This window comes from Hemitrygon akajei, chromosome 7 (genome assembly GCF_048418815.1).
Source record: "Hemitrygon akajei chromosome 7, sHemAka1.3, whole genome shotgun sequence".
Taxonomy (NCBI): Eukaryota; Metazoa; Chordata; class Chondrichthyes; order Myliobatiformes; family Dasyatidae; genus Hemitrygon; species Hemitrygon akajei.
In genome coordinates this window covers 122,009,321-122,029,665 of record NC_133130.1, presented here as the reverse complement: position 1 = coordinate 122,029,665, position 20,345 = coordinate 122,009,321, and the positions used below count along the sequence as shown (strand labels likewise).

The 20,345-nt window shown below is 43.2% G+C and overlaps 1 protein-coding gene across 2 annotated transcripts in view; it reads left to right on the top strand.

The window, feature by feature from the left end:
• pi4kab (phosphatidylinositol 4-kinase, catalytic, alpha b) overlaps window positions 1–20,345 on the top strand; it is a 326,669-nt gene that overhangs the window by 47,958 nt on the left and 258,366 nt on the right. For both annotated transcript variants that reach the window (XM_073051867.1, XM_073051866.1), the window contains exons 10-14: window positions 1,788–1,884; window positions 4,257–4,448; window positions 9,440–9,540; window positions 13,482–13,611; window positions 15,785–15,908. In XM_073051867.1, coding sequence (XP_072907968.1) covers window positions 1,788–1,884; window positions 4,257–4,448; window positions 9,440–9,540; window positions 13,482–13,611; window positions 15,785–15,908 — 644 coding nt within the window. The remainder of the gene's footprint in view (window positions 1–1,787; window positions 1,885–4,256; window positions 4,449–9,439; window positions 9,541–13,481; window positions 13,612–15,784; window positions 15,909–20,345) is intronic.

The window sequence follows — 20,345 nt, the reverse complement described above, 5'->3', positions numbered from 1 at the left end:
AATGTGTTTGGTTTTGTAAATGATAATTAAAAATTATTCAGCACTGTACATAAGACATAGGAGCAGAATTACTCCATTTGGCCCATTGAGTCTGCTCCACCATTCCATCATGGCTCATTTATATTCTCTATTAATCCTATTCTCCTTGCCTTCTGTCTGTAACCTTTGACATCCTTACTCATCAAGAACCCATCAATCTCTGCTTTCAATATTCCAAAATTACTTGGTCTTCACAACCGTCTTTGGCAGTGAATTCCACAGACTCACCACCCTATGGCTAAAGAAATTCTTCCTCATCTCTTTTCCAAGGGGCATCTGAGGTTGTTACCCTCTGTCTTGGACACCCCCAATACATTGAACAGCCTCTCCACATCCACCTGATATAGGCCTTTCAATATTCAATAGTTTTCAATGACATCCCCCTCCCCATTCTCCTAAACTCCAGTGCGTACAGGCACAGAGCCGTCAAAGGTTCCTCTCATTCCTGACATCATTGGGATCAAGGAGGAGAAAAATATTTGCAATTAGAAAGGAAAGAAATTTGGAGCTCCTGGGAAGACTTGGGTGGGACTAACTGGATAGTTAAAAACACAAACATGAGGAAGTCTGCAGATGCTAGAAAATCCAAAGCAGCACACATAAAATGCTGGAGGAATTTTGCAGGTTGGGCTGAGACCTCCAAGACATTGACTGTTTACTCTTTTCCAGAAGTGCTGCCTGGCCTGCTGAGTTGCTCCAGTATATTGTGTGTTTTGATTAGATTTCCAGCATCTGCAGACTTTCTCTTGCTTGTGATTGGTCCTCCAGCATTTTGTGTGGATTGTTACAAAACCTATCGTGGGCACAGTGGTCATCTATACTGTGAGGTGGCACGATAGTGTAGTGGTTAACACAACGCTTTACAGTACCAGTGACCCGGGTTCAATTCCCATCACACGGTAGTGTAGTGGTTAGCACAACACTTTACAGTACCAGTGACCTGGGTTCGATTCCCATCGCACGATAGTGTAGTGGTTAACACAACGCTTTACAGTACCAGTGACCCGGGTTCAATTCCCATCACACGGTAGTGTAGTGGTTAGCACAACGCTTTACAGTACCAGTGACCCGGGTTCAATTCCCATCACACGGTAGTGTAGTGGTTAGCACAACGCTTTACAGTACCAGTGACCCGGGTTCAATTCCCATCACACGGTAGTGTAGTGGTTAGCACAACGCTTTACAGTACCAGTGACCCGGGTTCAATTCCCATCACACGGTAGTGTAGTGGTTAGCACAACGCTTTACAGTACCAGTGACCCGGGTTCAATTCCCATCACACGGTAGTGTAGTGGTTAGCACAACGCTTTACAGTACCAGTGAGCCGGGTTCAATTCCCATCACACGGTAGTGTAGTGGTTAGCACAACACTTTACAGTACCGGTGACCCGGGTTCAATTCCCACTGCTGCCTGTAAGGAGTTTGTACGTTCTCCTTGTGACCACGTGGGTTTCCTCCAGCTGTTCCAGTTATCTCCCACTCGCCACTCGGTAGGTTAAATGATCATTGTAGTTTGTCCTGTGATCAGATTAGGATTAAATTGGGGATTGCTCAACACTGTGTCTTGGAGGGCCGGAAGGGTCTATTCCATGCTGTATCTTATTAAATAAGATTATGGGCTGAAGAGCCTGTACTGAACTGTTTTATGGTCTCTGTTAATTTTGAATGAAAGTACTGAATTTTCAATATTTCAGTAGAATGAAATAAATCTGATTGCGAATAAAGTTTTTATTTATTTTGACATTTAGGCAAATCCTAATCTGGACCTGTACTATCGAAACTTCAGTGATCCTCTTTATGTCGTGGTGTTTAAGATGTTGAGGGACACTTTATATCACATGAAAGGTGAACTTCTCTTCCCAACCTTTTCTGATATATTTGTGTGCACTTGTGGTATTGACTGAAATGGTCACTTAATTCTCCTTCTGGAACTTTTGTTTGTAATCTTTCGTATAGTGTGTCACTTAATTATCATGAAATTGGTTGGGTTTTGCTGCATTTTAGTGAATGACGGTAGTCCTCCTAGGATTACAGAAAGACCAAAGTGAATTTTGAGGAGTGAAGAAGTGAGATGCTCCCTAGCACAAAGCAGAGAAGGGTGAGAGGATTCCATGGCTTTTCTCAGAATCCTCTCTCATTATACCCCTTCTCTTTATAACAGCCTCTCACCTTCCCACTCCAAGTCCTGACCTGAAATGTTAACTGTTCCTTTCCTCCCGCCAGTGCTGCTTGACCCAGTGAGTTCCCTCAGCAGACTGTCTATTTCTCTTTTCACTGCCACTCTGTTTCCTGTTATATCTCTGATGCTGCATCTACACTGCTTCATATAGTGTGCTTACTCTCCTTTTGTTCCGTAATACTTTCATTTCGATGACACGTTCTATGTGATACTTTAGAATCATTGAGCAAGCAGCACAGAAACAGGCCCTTTTTCCCTTCTAATCTGTGCTGAACTATTATTCTGCCTACTCACATGGATGCATTGTTTCCCATCCATGTACTTAACCAAATATTTCTTAACTGTTGAAATCAAACCCTCTTTCGATTCTTCCCTCATTCTCCTACTACGCTTCTGGAAATAAAGTCCGAACCTTTTCAACTTATCCTGTAACTCAGCTTCTCAAGCCCTGGTTTCCATTAGTTTTGGTGCCACTTGGTAATGTAGGCTGAGCTATAAACAACTGCCTCTATCACCATACCAGGCAGCACTTTACAGGCATCCGCAACTCTGAGTAAAACCCTACCCCTCACATCCCTTTGAACCTACATCCTCTCACATTCAATCCATGCCCTCTGGTATTAGAGATTTCAATCTTGGGAGACAGATACTCCTGTCTACTCTATCTATGCCTCTCATAATCTTATAAACCTCCATCAGATCTCCCCTCAGTCTCCCGTGCTCCAGGGAAAGCAATCCGAGTTTATCCAGCCTCTCATGATAGTACATACCCTCTAAACCAGGCAGTATCCTGGTGAACCTCTTCTGCACCCTCACTAATGCCTCAACATTCTTCCTATAGTAGGGCGACCAGAGCTGTGTGTAATACTCCAGATGTGGCCCAACCTGAGTTTTATGAAGTTGCAATATAACCTTCTGACTTTTGAACTAAATGTCTTAACTTAAAAAAAAAAGCAAGCATTTTTTAAGCCTTCTCAACCACTCATAATTAGTCATTGTCCGGTGATTAGGCTTGGTTTAATCGGGGGGGGGGGGGGGGTCGCTGGGTGGTGGGGCTCAAAGGGCCAGAAGAGTCTATTCCACGCTGTATCTCAATTGATAAATAAACTTATACAATTACACTTATGGGAATAAATAAACTAGGTATTATTTATTTTGTCAATGGATTGTCAAGTATAATACTAAATAATGTATGTTGTAAGGATTTTGTGATTAAAATGATGGTCAATAAGACAATCTGCCTGATTTTTGCTCCGTCAGTACTCTTTTTTCATTGATTTGTCCTTTGAAAGAGTAGAAATACAACATCAATCACAATTCCTTTATTGACCCTCTCTGTATCTTTAAAAAAAAACTGTCAGATGAGTTGGGTTGATTTTACCTTTAAGAAATCCATGCTAGCCTTCTCTAACTACTCCAAGTGACAGTGTATTTTGTCCCCTATTATTGTTTCTAGAATCTTGAATGCTACTGAGTTTGAAACTCATGGTTCAAGGGACATCAGGGTCTTGTTTTGATGAGAGCATGTCACTTACTTACTTACTCTCCATTACGCCACTGGCGTTAGGGCAGCAATGAAGGTCCTTCAGTTCTGGTGCTGTTCAGGGCTTCCTTCATCATTTCAGTAGCTTCCTCTTGACTTTCACTGCTGTCAGGCATACAAGTCCCGGGTGGAGACCCAGGAATACCTTTGCACTCAGATATAGAAGGATTCTTCATTGCTGTTTCCATAACAATTTTGTTTGACCAGTCAGGGTTGTTAGCCCTGAGCTGAACCCCAGAACCTGGAGGACCAGTGGACCACTCTTAGTCTGGCCTCTATCCTTTGACCTGTTTGGCATGGGTGACCCCACCAAAGCATAAAGCCTAACCAACATAGCTGTCCGGGTCATTGAGACACACAAGCCTCCAAACCCTATGACAAGGTTGTGGTCCTCTTGGAGGGGCATGCCACTATAAGTGAGGAAGTAGACATTTGTTAGACCTCAGTTAAACTGAGTTGATCTCTGCTGGCCAACGGCACTCTTTGTTCTTACAGATTTGCAGACCGCATTTGTGAAGGAGGTTCATGATTTCGTACTCGAGCAGTTTAATAGCAGTCAGTCAGAACTGCAGAAGATCTTACACGATCTGGACTACTTCCATACTGAGTTTAGCCCTCTGAAGCTCAGATGTCAAGCAAACGCAGCATGTGTGGATTTAATGGTTTGGGCTGTTAAAGATGAGCAAGGTAGAGATTCTAAAAATGTAGATGTTTTCTCTGTATTTTCTGTACAGTATAAGTTTATTACCATTTAACTATATACATGTATACTATCCAATGAAACATTTTTCTAAACCAGGGTGTAAAGCACAGTAGTACACATAACACACAATAACTTAGGAAAGTAAGGATAAAATTTACAGATGAATTATGCATAAATAAACAATGTAAAATGCGTAAATTAAATATTGTAAGATACTGAACTGATTAATTGGAGACACTTTGAATGCGATGTGAGAGGGAGTTCAGAAGCGGCAGGGAGGTTCTTCCCTAAGGGAAGAAACTGCTTCCCATCCTGTCTACTCTTGTCTTCATACATTGGAATCTCCTGCCTGATGGTAGAAAGTCAAAGAGGATGCTGGCTGGATGGGCGGGATCCTTGATAACACTATGGGCCCCGCTAACGCAGCGCTCCTGGTAAATGCCCCCAAAGGATGGTAGAGAGACCCCTATGATCCTCTCAGTTTTTTTCAGTCCTACGTAGTAACTTTTGGTTTGATGCTTGGCTGCTCTCAGGGCTCTCTGAATGGTGCTCCTATAAAACTCAGTTGTGGTGGTGCCATTTTAAAAAGTGAAAATAAAATTCTAAAAGCAGAAGTCTTTTCTTTGAAAGGCAATTAATGCTGGGTCAATTTTTAACTCAAGGCCTGAGCTGAATAGATTTTTGTTGGGGGTGGCATGGCACGGTGGATCCTCAATTCCACCATGAAGGTCACCATGTCATCTTGACAAAGTGATTTCCACGCAGTCTTTTGTGAAGTGGAGAATATTATAACTGGTCATCCAATTACTAAAGCGTCATCCTGTCCCAATGACTTGGAAGCACTAACACTCAAGCATCTGTTACTTCTGAAGACCTCACCATTCTTACTGCCAGGAGAGTTCCAAAAGGAAGACTTTTGTGCTCATCGTAGATGGAAACAGGTCCAATACATGTCAGACTTGTTTTGGAAATGGGTCAAGATGTATTTACCATAGTTACAGGAGCATCAAAAATGGTCAGGCATAAAACACAATTTCCTCCCAGGAGACATTATTCTTATAGTTGACGACACAGCGCCTCAAAACACATGGATCATTGGAAGGTTCATTCAGGTCTTTCCAGACAGAAGAGGATTTGTGTGGCAGGTGCGGTTTAAGACCAAAACAAGCTGTCTGGACAGGCCTATAACCAAGATTTACCTTTTGCAGGATGCAGAGGTTTGAGGAGCTACAACTCCAGAAACTTCATGACTTTGATTTGACTCACTGACTTCACAGATATTGGTGGTAAAGATCACTCTGAACTGGGCTAAGTGCTAGTAACACTTTATTGTGCCATCAACCTGTGTTCAATTTCTCCACTGTCCACATGGAGTTTGTATGTTCTTCCTGTGACTGCATGGGTCCCCTCTGGGTGCTTCAGTTTCTTTCCACATCCCAAAGATGTACAGGTAGTATGTTAATAGTGCATGTGGCTGTAAGTTGAGGGGAAGTAGTCGGAGTCAGGTCAAGGCTTGTCTGAGACAGAGCTGATTTGGAAAGGTCGGATACGGGTTGGACCATGGTGGCGAGGTGCAAACCCAGATTATATCGATGTGGCAGAGCCGGGGTCCCTGTATGATGAACTGAGGCTGATGATATGGACCTGCTCCGGCTACAGGCTTTATTTCTTCATTAGACTCCAGTTCTGAATGCTGTTGCTTTCTTTATTGTTTGCAAGAATTACAAACACACTTGGACTAAGATGTTAACTGTCCCGTGCTATCACCAGTGGGATCATCAGTTGATCTGCCACCTGTCTTCAGGAGTTTCGGCCCGCTTATGATCAAGACTCCCTCGAGGTGGCGGGCCAGCAGTGCTAAAGCACCACCTCCCACTGGTGAGCTTAAAAACTTGGCATCTGCCTCTATCAGAGTTGTTGGTCACTTCCATCCAACAGATAGTCTACTGTTCAGGTGTCTATGCAACTACTGAAGGGTTTGCAAAAGATGGATACACTGTCCGACTATCTGCCCCTCTGGGCATACTTGGTCCACACCCATGATGATCCTGTCTCTGCTGCCTCAGCTACAACCCTGCTGGTTGACTTGCTCTCTCTTCTAGTCACGCAGTCACTTCTGGACAGTGAACGCAATAAAATCGTGGCAACCTACTTCAAATGGATAGCATGAGACCTTCCACCCTCTGTCTCTGCATTCTGATCTTAATTCTGCATACTTGGTTAACTTGCGCTCATGGGCTTCATGGATGTTGTCTTCCCAAGGGACTGTGCGTTCACCAATAACCACTTCTCTACTGGTGTCAGACCATACGATTATATCAGGGCGCAATGTGGTGAAAGCTATTTGCTCCGGGAAACTGCCTTTCCCTTCCAGATCGGCCTTAACACACCAATCATTGGCTGAAGAAAGTATGCTTGATCGTGGGCTTGAGCTGTACACCCTTGAGTTGGAGCCTTCTTTCTCAAATGATATGCGATGTTCTGTGCAGCATGGGGCATGAGATAAGTTGTGCTGCAGTACTCTCTGCTCAACCGCTTCTGTTACAACTTTGAGAACATTGTTACGTCTCCAAGTGTACATGCCGCTGGGAAGATCGACTCTGCATGCACTCAAAATATGTTGAAATATTCCCTTCACGCCACAAGCAGCACACCTGTCTGCCTTATCTTCCTACCAGGTGCTGAGGTTGGCAGGTGTTGGGAGTAGGTCATACGCTGCTCTGCATAGAAAAGATATACGGAGCGGTTCTATCTGCCACAGAACATTCCAAGATAGATGTCGTTGTTCAACACTTTCCCACCAGGTCCAAGCCCTTGTTTGGCCAGGCCAGCTGTTTTAGCTAACCTCTTCTCCTCTTCTACCTCTCGAATTTCTTGCGTTACAAGCTCATGGCGCTCCTTACCTGTAGAAGATGACCACCACTTGTGGATTGTCCATTCAAGTCCCTGGCGGCCTAGCTGGGTAGACCCAACCGTCTCCTTGTGCTTCAATCTAGACTCTGCCTCATCAACTGCTACATGTGCTGACCACTTCCTGCCTGATCTTACATCCGGCTGGGTGTTCTTGATGACAGGGTCTTTTGAGTCTCAAAGCATCAAGAGAGATCTTACCTTGGCTACCATGACCTCTTCAACAAGGGATTGCACTGGGGTGGTAAGCTTTGTCTGGCTACTGTGGATTGCAATTGGTGAGGCTGCTCGGTATTCCAAGCCACTTCTTCACATACTTGTTGATCTTCCGTTCCATTGCCTAAACATGGGACATTGCCACTTCATAGACAGTTAGTGGCCACATTATCTGTGGCATCAGTCCATACTGCAAGCACCACAACTTCAACTTGCCAGGCAAGCCACACTTGACGACAGATATCAGACCTCTGCTGATCTGTTCTCCTGTCTCTTGACCCCTCTTGGTGTCTCTCAGCTCCTCTTGTGTACCATCACCCTAGGCTCTTAACTGGTCGGTCCTGAATGGATGGAATCTCCTCTCCACAAAGGGGGAAATGAAAGTCAACCAGCTTTCCTCTCCTAAGAACAAGGCTCCTTGACTTCTTGGTCTTGAACTTCATTCTTCCCCAATCCATTAGCTCCTCGAGTCTAGATGGTACACCTTCCACTGCCTCCGTGCTAGGACCCAAAAGGGTGAGATTGTTCATGAATGCTTGTATTGGTGGTAACTCCCCTCCGCCATCAAGTGTGACACCTGGTCCCACTGATTCTGCAGCCCTCACAACGACCTCCATGGCTAACACAAAAAGGATGAGTGAAATCGCACATCCCATTGGGATTCTAACGTTCAAGCTCTGCCACCTAGTTGTAAAACTGCTGAGTGGAAAACCTCATCCGGAAATCGTTGTAGTACTGCATAACAAAGTTCCTCACCTTAGCAGGAATCGATAGGAATTCCATTGCAAACTCAATCAGGGCATGGGGAACAGAACCTTGCGCATTTGCAAGATTAGCCAAACTTCAGCCAGATTTCTTCTCAACCTTTTTGACTCCTGGATGGTATGCCACGTCATACTAATATGTTCAAGGCATCCCGGGAAGCCTGATATTCCTGCCTTCTGCACAGATGTATTTACCAATCCATTCTCTATCACAAATGAAGGTATTCTTTCTGCTAGAATGCCAAACATAATCTTCCCTTCTACATTCAGGAGTGAAATTGGTTGGAATTGATTCAATGTAATAGAATACTCTTCCTTTGGGATGTATACTCCTTCAGCCTCACTCCATGACAAAAGAACAACATCTTGTCTCCACACCACCTTTAACAATCTCCACAAGTATTTCCTCAGCTCTTCACACTTCTTGAACACCTTATTCGGCACTCCATTAGGTCCTGGCACTGAACTTGCCTTTCTGTTGAACTGTTTGACTTCTGCCATTTTGGGTTCTGACAGATTGAACTTCACTCTTGGCTTGGTAGGCTTCACAAGCCCTGAAATGTCAAGCAAAGGAGCCTCCCGCTGTTCGTCAGAGTCAGGGCTTGCCAGATGATCCTCAAGTTCTTGTTGAGAGATGTTAAGCTGCCCGCTCTTACTTAACTTACATAATTTGTGTTTCTTTTTCTCTGCACATTGAGTGTTAGTTTTTATTTTTGAAAGGGTTCTTCTGTGTTTCTTGTTTTACGGCTGACTATTAAGAGATGAATCTCCAGGTTGTACAATTTATACGTACTTTGATAATAAATGGACTTTGAACTTGGGAGGTGTAGGCTTGTTGGGCCAGATGAACCCATCACTATGCTGTATCTCTAAATAAAATATATCTTTTTAAATTAGCGTTAAGTTTGATGGGTTTTATTACCTTAAGTTCTCAATCAAGCTAGAATGATGGAATGAGCAATTGTGTTGACTAAGTTTCCTACACCTCCTCATTTATTCTTACATGATACTTTTTGGGTGTGTATAAATACTGTACTAAATGAATCATTCTCAACTTTTTAACATGTTCAATCCTTATAACAAAGGTGCAGAAAATCTCTGCTCGAAGCTCTCTGAAAAGTTGCAGTCCAAGACTTCCAGTAAGATAATTCTCTCGCATATGCCTTTGCTGATTTGCTGTTTGCAGGTATGTTTACATTTAAAACTAAATATGAAAAGTTTGTTTGTTTCCCAGTGACATTTTGCCAAGTTCAGAACTCCAAATAGGCTTTATCTAGCTTTTCTAACTGAGGCCTTGGGTGCTGGGATGGAAACATTACCAAATGAGGTATAAGGTGCTCCTTCCCTCCACTAGCCTGCAGGTCACCTTGGGCAAGGTGTAGCACCTGCTTAGCAACCCCACCCCCGATCAGGATCACTTGAAGGTGGTGGATGGTCGTATGAGCAATTGGTGCATATCACAAGTCCTGGTTATGCAACCACTGATGCCAGGCAGACAGTATCTGAAGAGTATTGATAATGGCTGGGGTCACCCTTCGTGTAAAAGCACTGCCCAAAAGAAGTCAATAGCAAACTACTTCTGTAGAAAAATTTACCAAGAACAATCATGGTCATGGGACACCACAGCACGTAACGATGATAATGAAACTGAGGCCTCTCTTTTCCAATGGTAATATTTATTTAGCGATGCAGCGTAGAGTAGGCCTTTCTGGCCCCTAGAGCCATGCTGTCCCAGCAATCCCACAACCCTGATTAAGTCTAAACTAATCCTTTTACAATGACCAATTAACTTATTGTCTTTGTACTGGGGGAAGGAAACGAGAGCACCTGGGGAAAACTCATATTTTCCCCGGGGAGGATGTACAGAGACTCTTTACAGAATGGCACCGAATTGACCTCTTGAGCTCCAAAACTCCTCACGCTGTAATAATGTTGTGCTAACTGCCATGCTACCATAGTGCCCAAACTAAACCAATCCAAAGATTAGCTTTATTTGTCAAATATGTTGAAATATACAGTGAAATGTGTTGTTTGCGTCAGTGACCAGCACGGTCCAAGGATGTGCTGGAGGCAGCTTCCAGCACCATCTTGGCATTCCAACAACGTACTAACCCTAACCCATACATCCTTTGGAATGTGAGAGTAAGCTGGAGCACCTGGAGGAAACCTACTTGGTCACAGGGAGAATGGACAAACTTCTTGCAGACAGTGGCAGGAAATGAACCTCTATTTACCAAGCGCTGTAGAGCCTTATGTTAACCGCTATGCTACTCTGCCACCTTCCATAGGCACTGCTGAGTAAATAATACAGAAAATGTCCATTGCACTCAGGCACAGCGCTGATTAATTACAACACGGTTATTCAATTCTTTATTGAAATTCATTCTAAACACACTTAAAACTTCTTCAGAGCGGCTGCCATTACAGCAAACATTCACTCAGCCAATGAGAGTGCTTTACATACTCTCTGAGCTGCAAACAGCCAATCACATATTAGTTCATGCTCTGCCTTCCCCGCATGTGTAAATGTTCTTGCTCCCTCGCCAATTTATTCCATTTTTTTCACCCTTAATGTCTGGAAAACAGTGTGCAACTTCCAGTGAGAGTAGTACATCTAAGATATCTAGGAAAAGTATTAGGATGGATATGAAATTGCAAGAGATACAGCGTTTGGAAACTGGTAAGCGTTGGGTTGATGTTGGCGCCTCTTTGAAATTGACTACATCAATAATCAGAACAATTATATAAAATGCATACAAGATAAAAGCTTCTGCAATGGTGACCTCAAAATTATCATCAACGAAGGTTATTCATTCAAGGAGCCATTTGTTTGAAGAAATGGAAAATAGACTAAATATATGGGTGGATATTTTAGTATAAGCCCGCTGATACTAATGGAGCAAGAAGCATCTTCAATCATACTCAAGAAGAAAAGGTAGATACATTCACAGCCAGCAGAGTTGGTTTGAAAGATTTAAAAAGCACAGTAATCTCCATAGTGTATGTATCTCTGGTGAAGCAGCTAGTGCAGACAGCAAGGCAGTCCAGGATTTTCCTGCAACACTGAAGACCATAATCAAAATGGACAATTATCCTCCCAAGCTTGTCTTCAATGCAGAGAAACATGCATCTGGGTTCAAGACTGCAAAGGACTGGTTAACTCTTGCTAGGAGGCAATGCTAAAGGTGACTTTAACTTAAAGCCTATGATTGTGTATTAGTCTGAAACACCACAAACAATGGATGTCATTTTAAAGTCAATTCTATTGGTTTCAAGCAAGAAAGCCTGGGTGACGATTGATGTTTTCCAAAATTGTTTTGTTTAGTCTCATATTTTTATCCAGCGGTGAAGTGTTATTGTGAGGAGCATGACCTTGAACCTAAAGCATTCTTGGTGCTTGATAATGCACCAAGAGCCACCCTGAGAATCTTGACGTGCTTCGGACCTGCATTCCTATAGAAGTGGTTTAACTTCCACCTGACACCACTTCATTACTCCATCCAATGGATCAAGGAGTAATATTGAATTTTAAAGCCTACCGCCTCATTGCACATTCAAGCAACTTGTAGAGGTAATAAAAGTTCCAGACAAACAATCCCATCAGGCAATTTTAGAAAAACTACAACGTCATGAAAGCTGTAGACAATATTAGAGCAGCCTAGGATGAAGTAACTTCAAAGTGTCTGAAAGGAGTGTGGAAGAAGCTATGCCCAGAAGCATTCAACAATATCCTAGGATTTTAGATGTAACCAGTTATCCAAAACATTGTTGAACTGGCCAGTGAAACGAGATTATTGGATGTTAATGATGGTAATGTTGAAGTGTTACTGCATTCTCAATGGTAAGAGCCTTAATAACCAAGAGATGCAAGAATTGGCAGAGCAATGCATCCTAGCTGAATCTGAGGACACGGATGGAGAAAAGGAAATACCGGCAAGAAACCTCACCACAAAATTCCTCAGCACTAGCTTCACCATGATCAAACAAATCATGGACCAGTTCATCGATAATGACTCTGACTGAGAGTGAAGCAATAAGGCAAAGCGAGGTATTCTCGACATGATATCCTGCTACTGAGAACTGCTTCATGAGAGGAAAGTTAAGAAAAGGTGGTCAAATTTTGACTTGAAGAAGAAGCCAAAGTGAGAGGAGGACCCACAGCCTGGTGCCTCCTCTAAAATGTACCCACCACCTGCTTCCCTCCACTGCTGCTGTGATGTGTTGCTGCTCCACTGATGTACAGGTTAGGCCTATTTGTATGTTTGTTACTCCACAAATTGCTGTGTATACATAAAATAATATACCATATATCTCGGGTTTGATTTGTTTTTATCAGGCACACCTGTGCATTTACATAATGTTGTAGTGACCCGGCATAGTGCTGATTTACATGGCACTCCACCTCCGAGGAACACATCCTCAGCTTTAAGTGGGGTCTGAGTACAGGTATATTGTAATTTTAAAATAGTATATGCAGAATAACTAGGCACACACATATAACTAGGGTGCCTAAGACTTTTGCACAGTACTGTAGTAATTTTATGTATTGAACTGCAATGCTGCCAGAAAAAAAAACAAATTCTATGACGTGTGAGTGACAATAAACTTGATTCTGATATGGGTCTTTATTGTGGACTGAGAGTGGGAAGGGAAATGGGGAAGACAGAGGGGAAGGAGTGGGAAATACCAGAGACATTCTGTAATGATCAATAAACCAATTATTTGGAATCAAATGACCTTGCCTGGTGTCTCAGGGCTGGGTGTGTCTGTACCCATGCCACCCCTCCCCTGCCCCGGCACTCCTCTGTCACCGGTCCCCCATCTCTCCTGAGGTGCTCCACCCTCACCATTCCCAACATCTTTTGCTCCCACCAGATTTACAAACTCACTCTCTGGTCCACATTGAGAAATACAACACTGTGTAAGAGTGTTAGGCACCCTAACTATATATATGTGTGAAATGTTTTAAAGCAATGGATTTGCAGTGTCATTTATTAAAGTCCCCAATTCAAAGCTTGTTAGATGATCATAGTGCAAATGATGAACTTGATGTTGTTTTGTTTGGTGGAATTACTGCACATTTTGGATTTCTTTGCATTTTAAGTGTTTTTTTCCTTATCTGAACAGGGTCTAGGGCATTTATGTGAGCGATTCCCTGTTGCAGTTCATTCTGTGACAACATCACTGAGGGATTTTCTAGTCATCCCTTCCCCAGTACTTGTCAAAGTGTACAAGTACCACAGTCAATACAATTCAGGTAGGTAATACTGCAGTAATTGCACATGTATGTAGTGTTATGATGATCTTCATCAATGCAGTACTTCAATCAACCAAAAACGTGAGGGTGAATGCACAAAATGCCAGAGAAGAGAGTCAAGCAGCATCTGTGGAGGGAAATGAAGAGCCAGTGTTTCAGGTCAAGACCTTTCATCTGGATTGAAAGATAGAAGGGAGATAGCCAGTAGGAGACAGTGAAGGGAAGAGATGGAGCAAGAGCTATCTGTTGATAGGTGGATCAGGTGAGGGGAGGTGATAGGCAGATGGAGGAGGGGAGAGTGGAAATAGTGACAGAAGCTGGGAGGTGATAGGTGGATTAGGTGAGGGAGGGGTGATGGGCAGATAGAGGAAGGGAGAGCGGGAATAGTGACAGAGGTGGAAGGTGATGGGTGTGGAGTCAGAGGACTGAAGATGATGGAATTTGACAGAAGAGCAAGGTGGAGCGTGGACCCACAGGAGGGCAGATATGAACAGTGGGAGGGAGGGGACCCAGTGAGAGGAGTGTGTGGCTGATGTGTAGATGGAGTGGGTGGAGGAGGGTAAAAACAGGATGATCGGGGGCTGGAGCTGGGCATTGGAGGATCGAGGTAGGTCAGAAGGAGAGTTAGAGGGTCAAATGGAGAATCCAGTGTTGAAACTTTGGGTTGCTATCAGATGGAATTATGAATCTGTGAAATTTATTGCCATGGAAGGCAATAATTAGAATAGGTTAGAACTTTATTCCCTAGAATGTAGAAGATTAAGAGGAGATTTGATAGAAGTATACAAGATTATGAAGGATATAGATAGGGTGAATGCAAGCAGGATTTTTCCACCAAGGTTGCATAAGACTGCAACTAGAAGTCATGGCTTAAAGTTGGAAGGTTAAGGGAAGCATGAGGGTAAACTTCATCACTCAGAGGGCCATGAGAGTGTGGAATGAGCTGCCAACTCAAGTGGTGAATGTGACTTTGTTTTTAACATTTTAAAAGAAGTTTGGATAGGTATATGGATGGTAGGGGAATGGAGGGCTATGGAAGGCTGGGAATAGGCAGTTTAAATGGGTCAGTATGGACTCAATTGGCTGAAGGACCTGTTTCAATGCTGTAATGTTCTATGAGTTCAAGTCATTGGTCATATTTAAAGTGGGGATTGACAGGTTCTTAATTAGTCAGGGCATCAAGGTTAAGGGGAGAAGAGGGGAGAATGGATTTGAGAGGGATAATAAGTCAGTCACGATGAAATGGTGGAGCAGGCTTAATGGCCAAATGTCCTAATTCTGTTCCTATATCTTCCGGTTTTATGAGGTGCTGTTCCTACTGTTTGCGTTTAGCCTGACTCTGACAGCGGAGGAGGCTGAGGACAGACATGTTAGTGTGGGCATGGGGAACGCAATCTAAATGGCTGGCAATGGGTAGCTCTAAACAACCGTGAAGGATGGAATGTAGGTCCCCAGCAAAGTGATCCCCCAGTATGCGATGATATTGTGCGCAAAGGTTTTTCATTTTCAATGATTGAAATCTACAGTGAAAAGCCTTTGTGAAAAACTGCTGGCATTTTGCGTAGCAATGAAGGTTTTCCATCCCTGGCGGTGTTCATTGCTTCCTTTGTCGTGCCAGTAGCTTCCTCTCGATTTTCATTATTGTCAGTTATGGAAGTCCCAAGTGGAGATTCAGAAATACTGTCGCACTCAGATATAGAAGGATTCTTTATTGCTGTTTCCATAACAATTTTGTTTTACTGACCAGGGTTGTTAGCCCTCAGCTGAACCCCTGAACCTGGAGGACCAGTGGACAACTTTTAGCCTGGCCTCAACCCTTTGACCTGTTTGCACGGGTGGCGCTACCAAGAGCCAAAGCACAAGGCCCTGACTAGCCAACATAGCTCTCAGGGTCATTGAGGCACGCAAGCCTCCAAACTCTTTGACAAGGTTGTGCTCCCCTTTGAGGTTTGTGAAAGAATACTGGCCTTAAATCTCTAGTAACTTCTAGTGTACAGTCCACTGTAAGTTCATTGTCTTACATTTTGGATATTTTTGAATGAACATTTAAGTATGAAATAAAATACTTGATTAAAATAAATCATGATTATAAAAGGTCCCAAATGCTGTCTGTAAGTCATTGCCGTAGCTGTGTTTTCTCTTGCATTGCAATTTACATTTTTCTCTTTTGAAGGAGGAACTGATATTAAGATAAGTGTAACAAATGAACACTCAGAAGCAACTGTGTTTTCCCCAAAGAAAAACCAGCCATCCATGTACGAACAACTGAGGGATATTGCTATAGATAACATCTGCAGGTAAGAACTGGAGCCTTTTTTTGACAAGAACGCTGCTTCCTATAAAATACCTAGCAATTATTTTGTATCATTACAACCATATGACTGGCACGGCCAATAAATTGTGCATGTAGTCACTTTCACCGTCTGCAGCAAGCAGGATTTCTCGGTGGCCATTCTGACATGTTGGTCCACGGCCTCCTCTTCAGCCACGATGAGGCCACTCTCAGGTTAGTGGAGGGATGTGTCATATTTTGTCTGGGTAGCCTCCACCCTGATTTTCTCAGCCCTCCATCCCCCTCTTCACTGTTTTCACTTCCCATTTTGGCTCCCCTCTTACCTGTTACTTTCTCCTCATCTGCCTATCACCTCCTTTCAGTGCCCCTCCTCCCATGGTCCACCGTCTACTCCTCTCAGATTCCTTCTTCTTCAGCCCTTTATTTTAGCCACCTATCACCTCCCGGCTTCTTAATTCATCACCCCTCCTCCACCCTCCTATCTCCCTTCCTCCCTCCACTCCATCCTCCACAAGTGGAACTTCCTGACTGTTGATCATTTAAATTCCAATTCCCATTCCCGTTATGCCATGTCGGTCCATGTCCTCCTCTTGTGCCAAGATGAGTGGAGGAGTGGAGGAGCAACACTCCTCTGAGTGGAGGAGCAACACCCCTCTGAGTGGAGGAGCAACACCCCTCTGAGTGGAGGAGCAACACCCCTCTGAGTGGAGGAGCAACACCTCACAGTTGTAAGAAAATGTTTGTGAACCGTTTGCAATTACTAGGTTTTCTGTATTGATTACTCATAAAATATGTTCTGATCTTCATCTAAGTCACAACAGAGAAACACAATCTGCCTAAACTACTAACACACAAACAATTGTACTTCTTCTCATCATTACTGAGTACACCATTTAAACAGTTACAGTCTAGGTTCAACAAAGTATGTGAACCCCTGGGGTAATGCCTTCTACAAAAGCTGTTTGGAGTCTGGTGATCCGATCAATGAGATGAGATTGGAGGATGGGTTGTAGACGTGCCCTGCGCTATAAAAAAGACACACAAAGTCGGATTACTGACAGAGTCCGCTCTTCACAAGGAAGATCTGTTTATATGCACCATGCTTTGATCAAAAGAACTTTCAGAGGACCTTAGAGCAAGAATTGTAGAGATGCATAAAGCTAGAAAAGGCAAGAAAAGCATTTCTAAAGAACTGACAAACACGAGGAAATCTGCAGATGCTGGAAATTCAAGCAACACACACAAAATGCTGGTGCAGGCCAGGCAGCATCTATAGGGAGAAGCGCTGTCGACGTTTCGGGCCGAGACCCTTCGTCAGGACGAAGGGTCTCGGCCTGAAATGTCGACAGCAATTCTCTCTAAAGAACTGAGTGTTCTTCAGTCCACAGTAAGAAAAATTGTCTACAAAGGTACTGTTTCAGCACTGTTTCTACTCTTTGTAGGAGTGGGCATCCTGCAAAGATTACACCAAAAGCACAGCATGCAATGCTGAAGGTGGAAAAGAGCCTAAGGGTAACAACAGAAGGCCTGCAGAAATCTCTAGAACTTGTTAAAGTCTCTGTTTATGTGTCCACTATAAGTAAAAGCGCTTTCATGAAAAGACACCATGGAGGAAATCACCACTCTCCAAAAAAAACATTGCTGCACGTCTCAAGTTTGCAAAAGACCACCTGGATGTTCCTCAACAATTCTGGGAGAATGTTCTGTGGACAGATGAGACAAAAGTTTTACTTCTTGTCAGAAATGCACACTGCTGTATTTGGAGGGAATAGGGCACTGCACACCGACACCAAAACCCCATCCCAATTGTGAAGGAGCATCATGGTTTGGAGCTGCTTTGCTGTCTTGGAGCCTGGGCAGCTTGCAATCATTGAGGGTGCAATGAATTCAAAATTGTATGAAGGCATTTTACAGGAGAATGTTAGGGTAGTGCTCCTTCACCTGAAGCTTAATCGAAGTTGGATGATGCAACAAGACAACTATCTGAAACACAAGAGTAAATCAACAACAGAATGGTTTAAAAAGAAGAAAATTCATGTCCTGAAATGGCTGTCCATAATATGTAGGAGCAAAATTAGGCCATTCAGCCCATTGAGTCTGCTTAGCCATTCCATTATGGCTGATCCTGGATCCCACTCAACCCCCATACCTTGCCTTCTCACCCTGACCAATCAGGAAACTATCAATTTTCACTTTAAATATACCGATGGTCTTGGCCTCCACAGCTGTCATGGCAGCGCATTCTACAGATTAACTACTCTGTGGCTAATAATAATTCTCCCTACCTCTGTTCTAAAGCATCGCTCCTCAATTTTGAGGCTGTGTCCTTTAGTTCTGGACACCCCCAGCATAAGAAGCATCCAATCCATATCCACTTTATCTAGTTCTTTCAATATTTGGTAGGTTTCAATGAGATCACCCTACATTCTTCTGAGTTCCAGTGAGTACAGGCCAAAAGCTGCTAAATGCTCCTCATATGTTAACCCCTTTATTTCTGGAACCACTCTCGTGAACCTCCTCGGGATTCTTTAATGACAACACATCCTTTCTGCGATATAGGGCCCAAAGCTGTTGATAATTCTCCAAGTGTGGCCTGACCAATGTCTTATAAACCCTCGGCATTCTCTCCATGCTTTTATATTCTATTCCCCTTGAAATTAATGCCAACATTGCATTTACCTTTATCACCGACTCAATCTCTATCCATGCCAGTTTCTTTCCTGTAATGCCATGAGATTTTATCTTGTTAAGCAGCCTCACGTGTGGCACTTTATCAGATGCCTTCTAAAAATCCAAATAAATGACATCCACTGCCTTTCCTTTGTCTACCCTGCTATAATTTCCTCGAATAACTCATCTGCTGCATTATCCAACAAATTTGTCAGGCAAGATTTCCCTTTAGAGAAACTGTGCTGACTTTGACTTATCAGTAGTCTCCAAATACCCCGAAGCCTCATTCTTAGTAATGGACTCCAACACTTTCCCAACCACTGAGATTAAGCTAACTAGCCTATACATTCCTTTCTTTTGCTCTCCTCCCTTCTTAAAGAGTGGAGTGATATTTGTAATTTTCCAGTCCTCTGGAACCATACCAGAATCAAGTGATTCTTGAAAGGTCATGACCAATGATCTCTTCAGCAGCCTCTCTCAGGACTCTGAGATGTAGTCCATCTGGTCCAGGTGACTTGTCCACCTTAAGGCCTTTGAGTTTACCTCAGACTCTTTCCTTTGTAATGGCAATGGCACTCACTCCTGCTCCCTGACACTCACAGACTTCTTCCACAGTGAAGACAGATGCAAAGTACACATTAAGTTCATCTGCCATTTCTTTGTCCCCATTACTACCTCACTAACATCATTTTCCAGTGGTCCACATTCGCAGGACATTAACCTTATTAGTTGACCTTTCCAGCTCCCTTTGCAATCTCAACACCACATCCTAGATAATATTTGGAGGCCTATATATGACACCCAGAATATTTTTTTTATTCTTGCAGTTTCTTAACTCCACCCACAAAGATTCGACATTTCCTTACCCTGTGTCACCTCTTTCCAAAGATGTAATTCCATCTCTTACCAACAGAGCGATACCAGCGCCTATTTCTTCCTGCCTATCCTTTCGATACAAAGTATATCCTTTGACATTAAGCTTCCAACTACGACCTTCTTTCAGCCACAACTCAGTGATGCCCACAACATCATACCAACCAATCAGTAATTAGTTGCTCCATGAGTTCATCCACGTTATTCCGAATACGGTTATTTAAATACAGCATTTTCGGTCCTGCATTCTTCACCCTTCTGAATGTTGCCTCTGTGGTACAATTTTACTCTTTGCACTGTCTGCATTTGTACCCAGTCATTGGCTTGTCCTTCCTTACATTGATGTTACACCCATCATCTACTTGTAAACCTGCTGGCTCATGCTCAGCTCTATCATACTGATTCCCAGCCACACCCCGCCGCCTCACCCGCCATATAAGTTGAAACCACTCTCACCAGCTCTATCTAACCTGCCCACAAGGATATTGATCCCCCCTTGGGTACAAGTGCAACCTGTTCCTTTTATACAGGTCACACCTGCCCTAGAAGTGGTCATAATAAACCAGAAATCTGAATCCCTGCCTCCTGCTCCAATTCTTCAGCCATCCATTTATCTGCCACCTCATTCTATCCCTATCCTCACTGTCGTGTGGCACAGGCAGCAATCCTGAGATTACTGCTCTTGCGGACCTGCTCCTCAACTTCCTTCCTAACTCCCTGTATTCTGTTTTGAATTGAATTGACTTTATTGCTTACATCCTTTGTATACATGAGAAGTAAAAGTCTTTATGTTAGGTCTATACGTGCAATGTGCAATTTATTGTAATTTGTAATAAATAGTATACACAACAGGACAGTCAGTGTAACAGGAATACAGTTGTATCAGCATGAATTAATC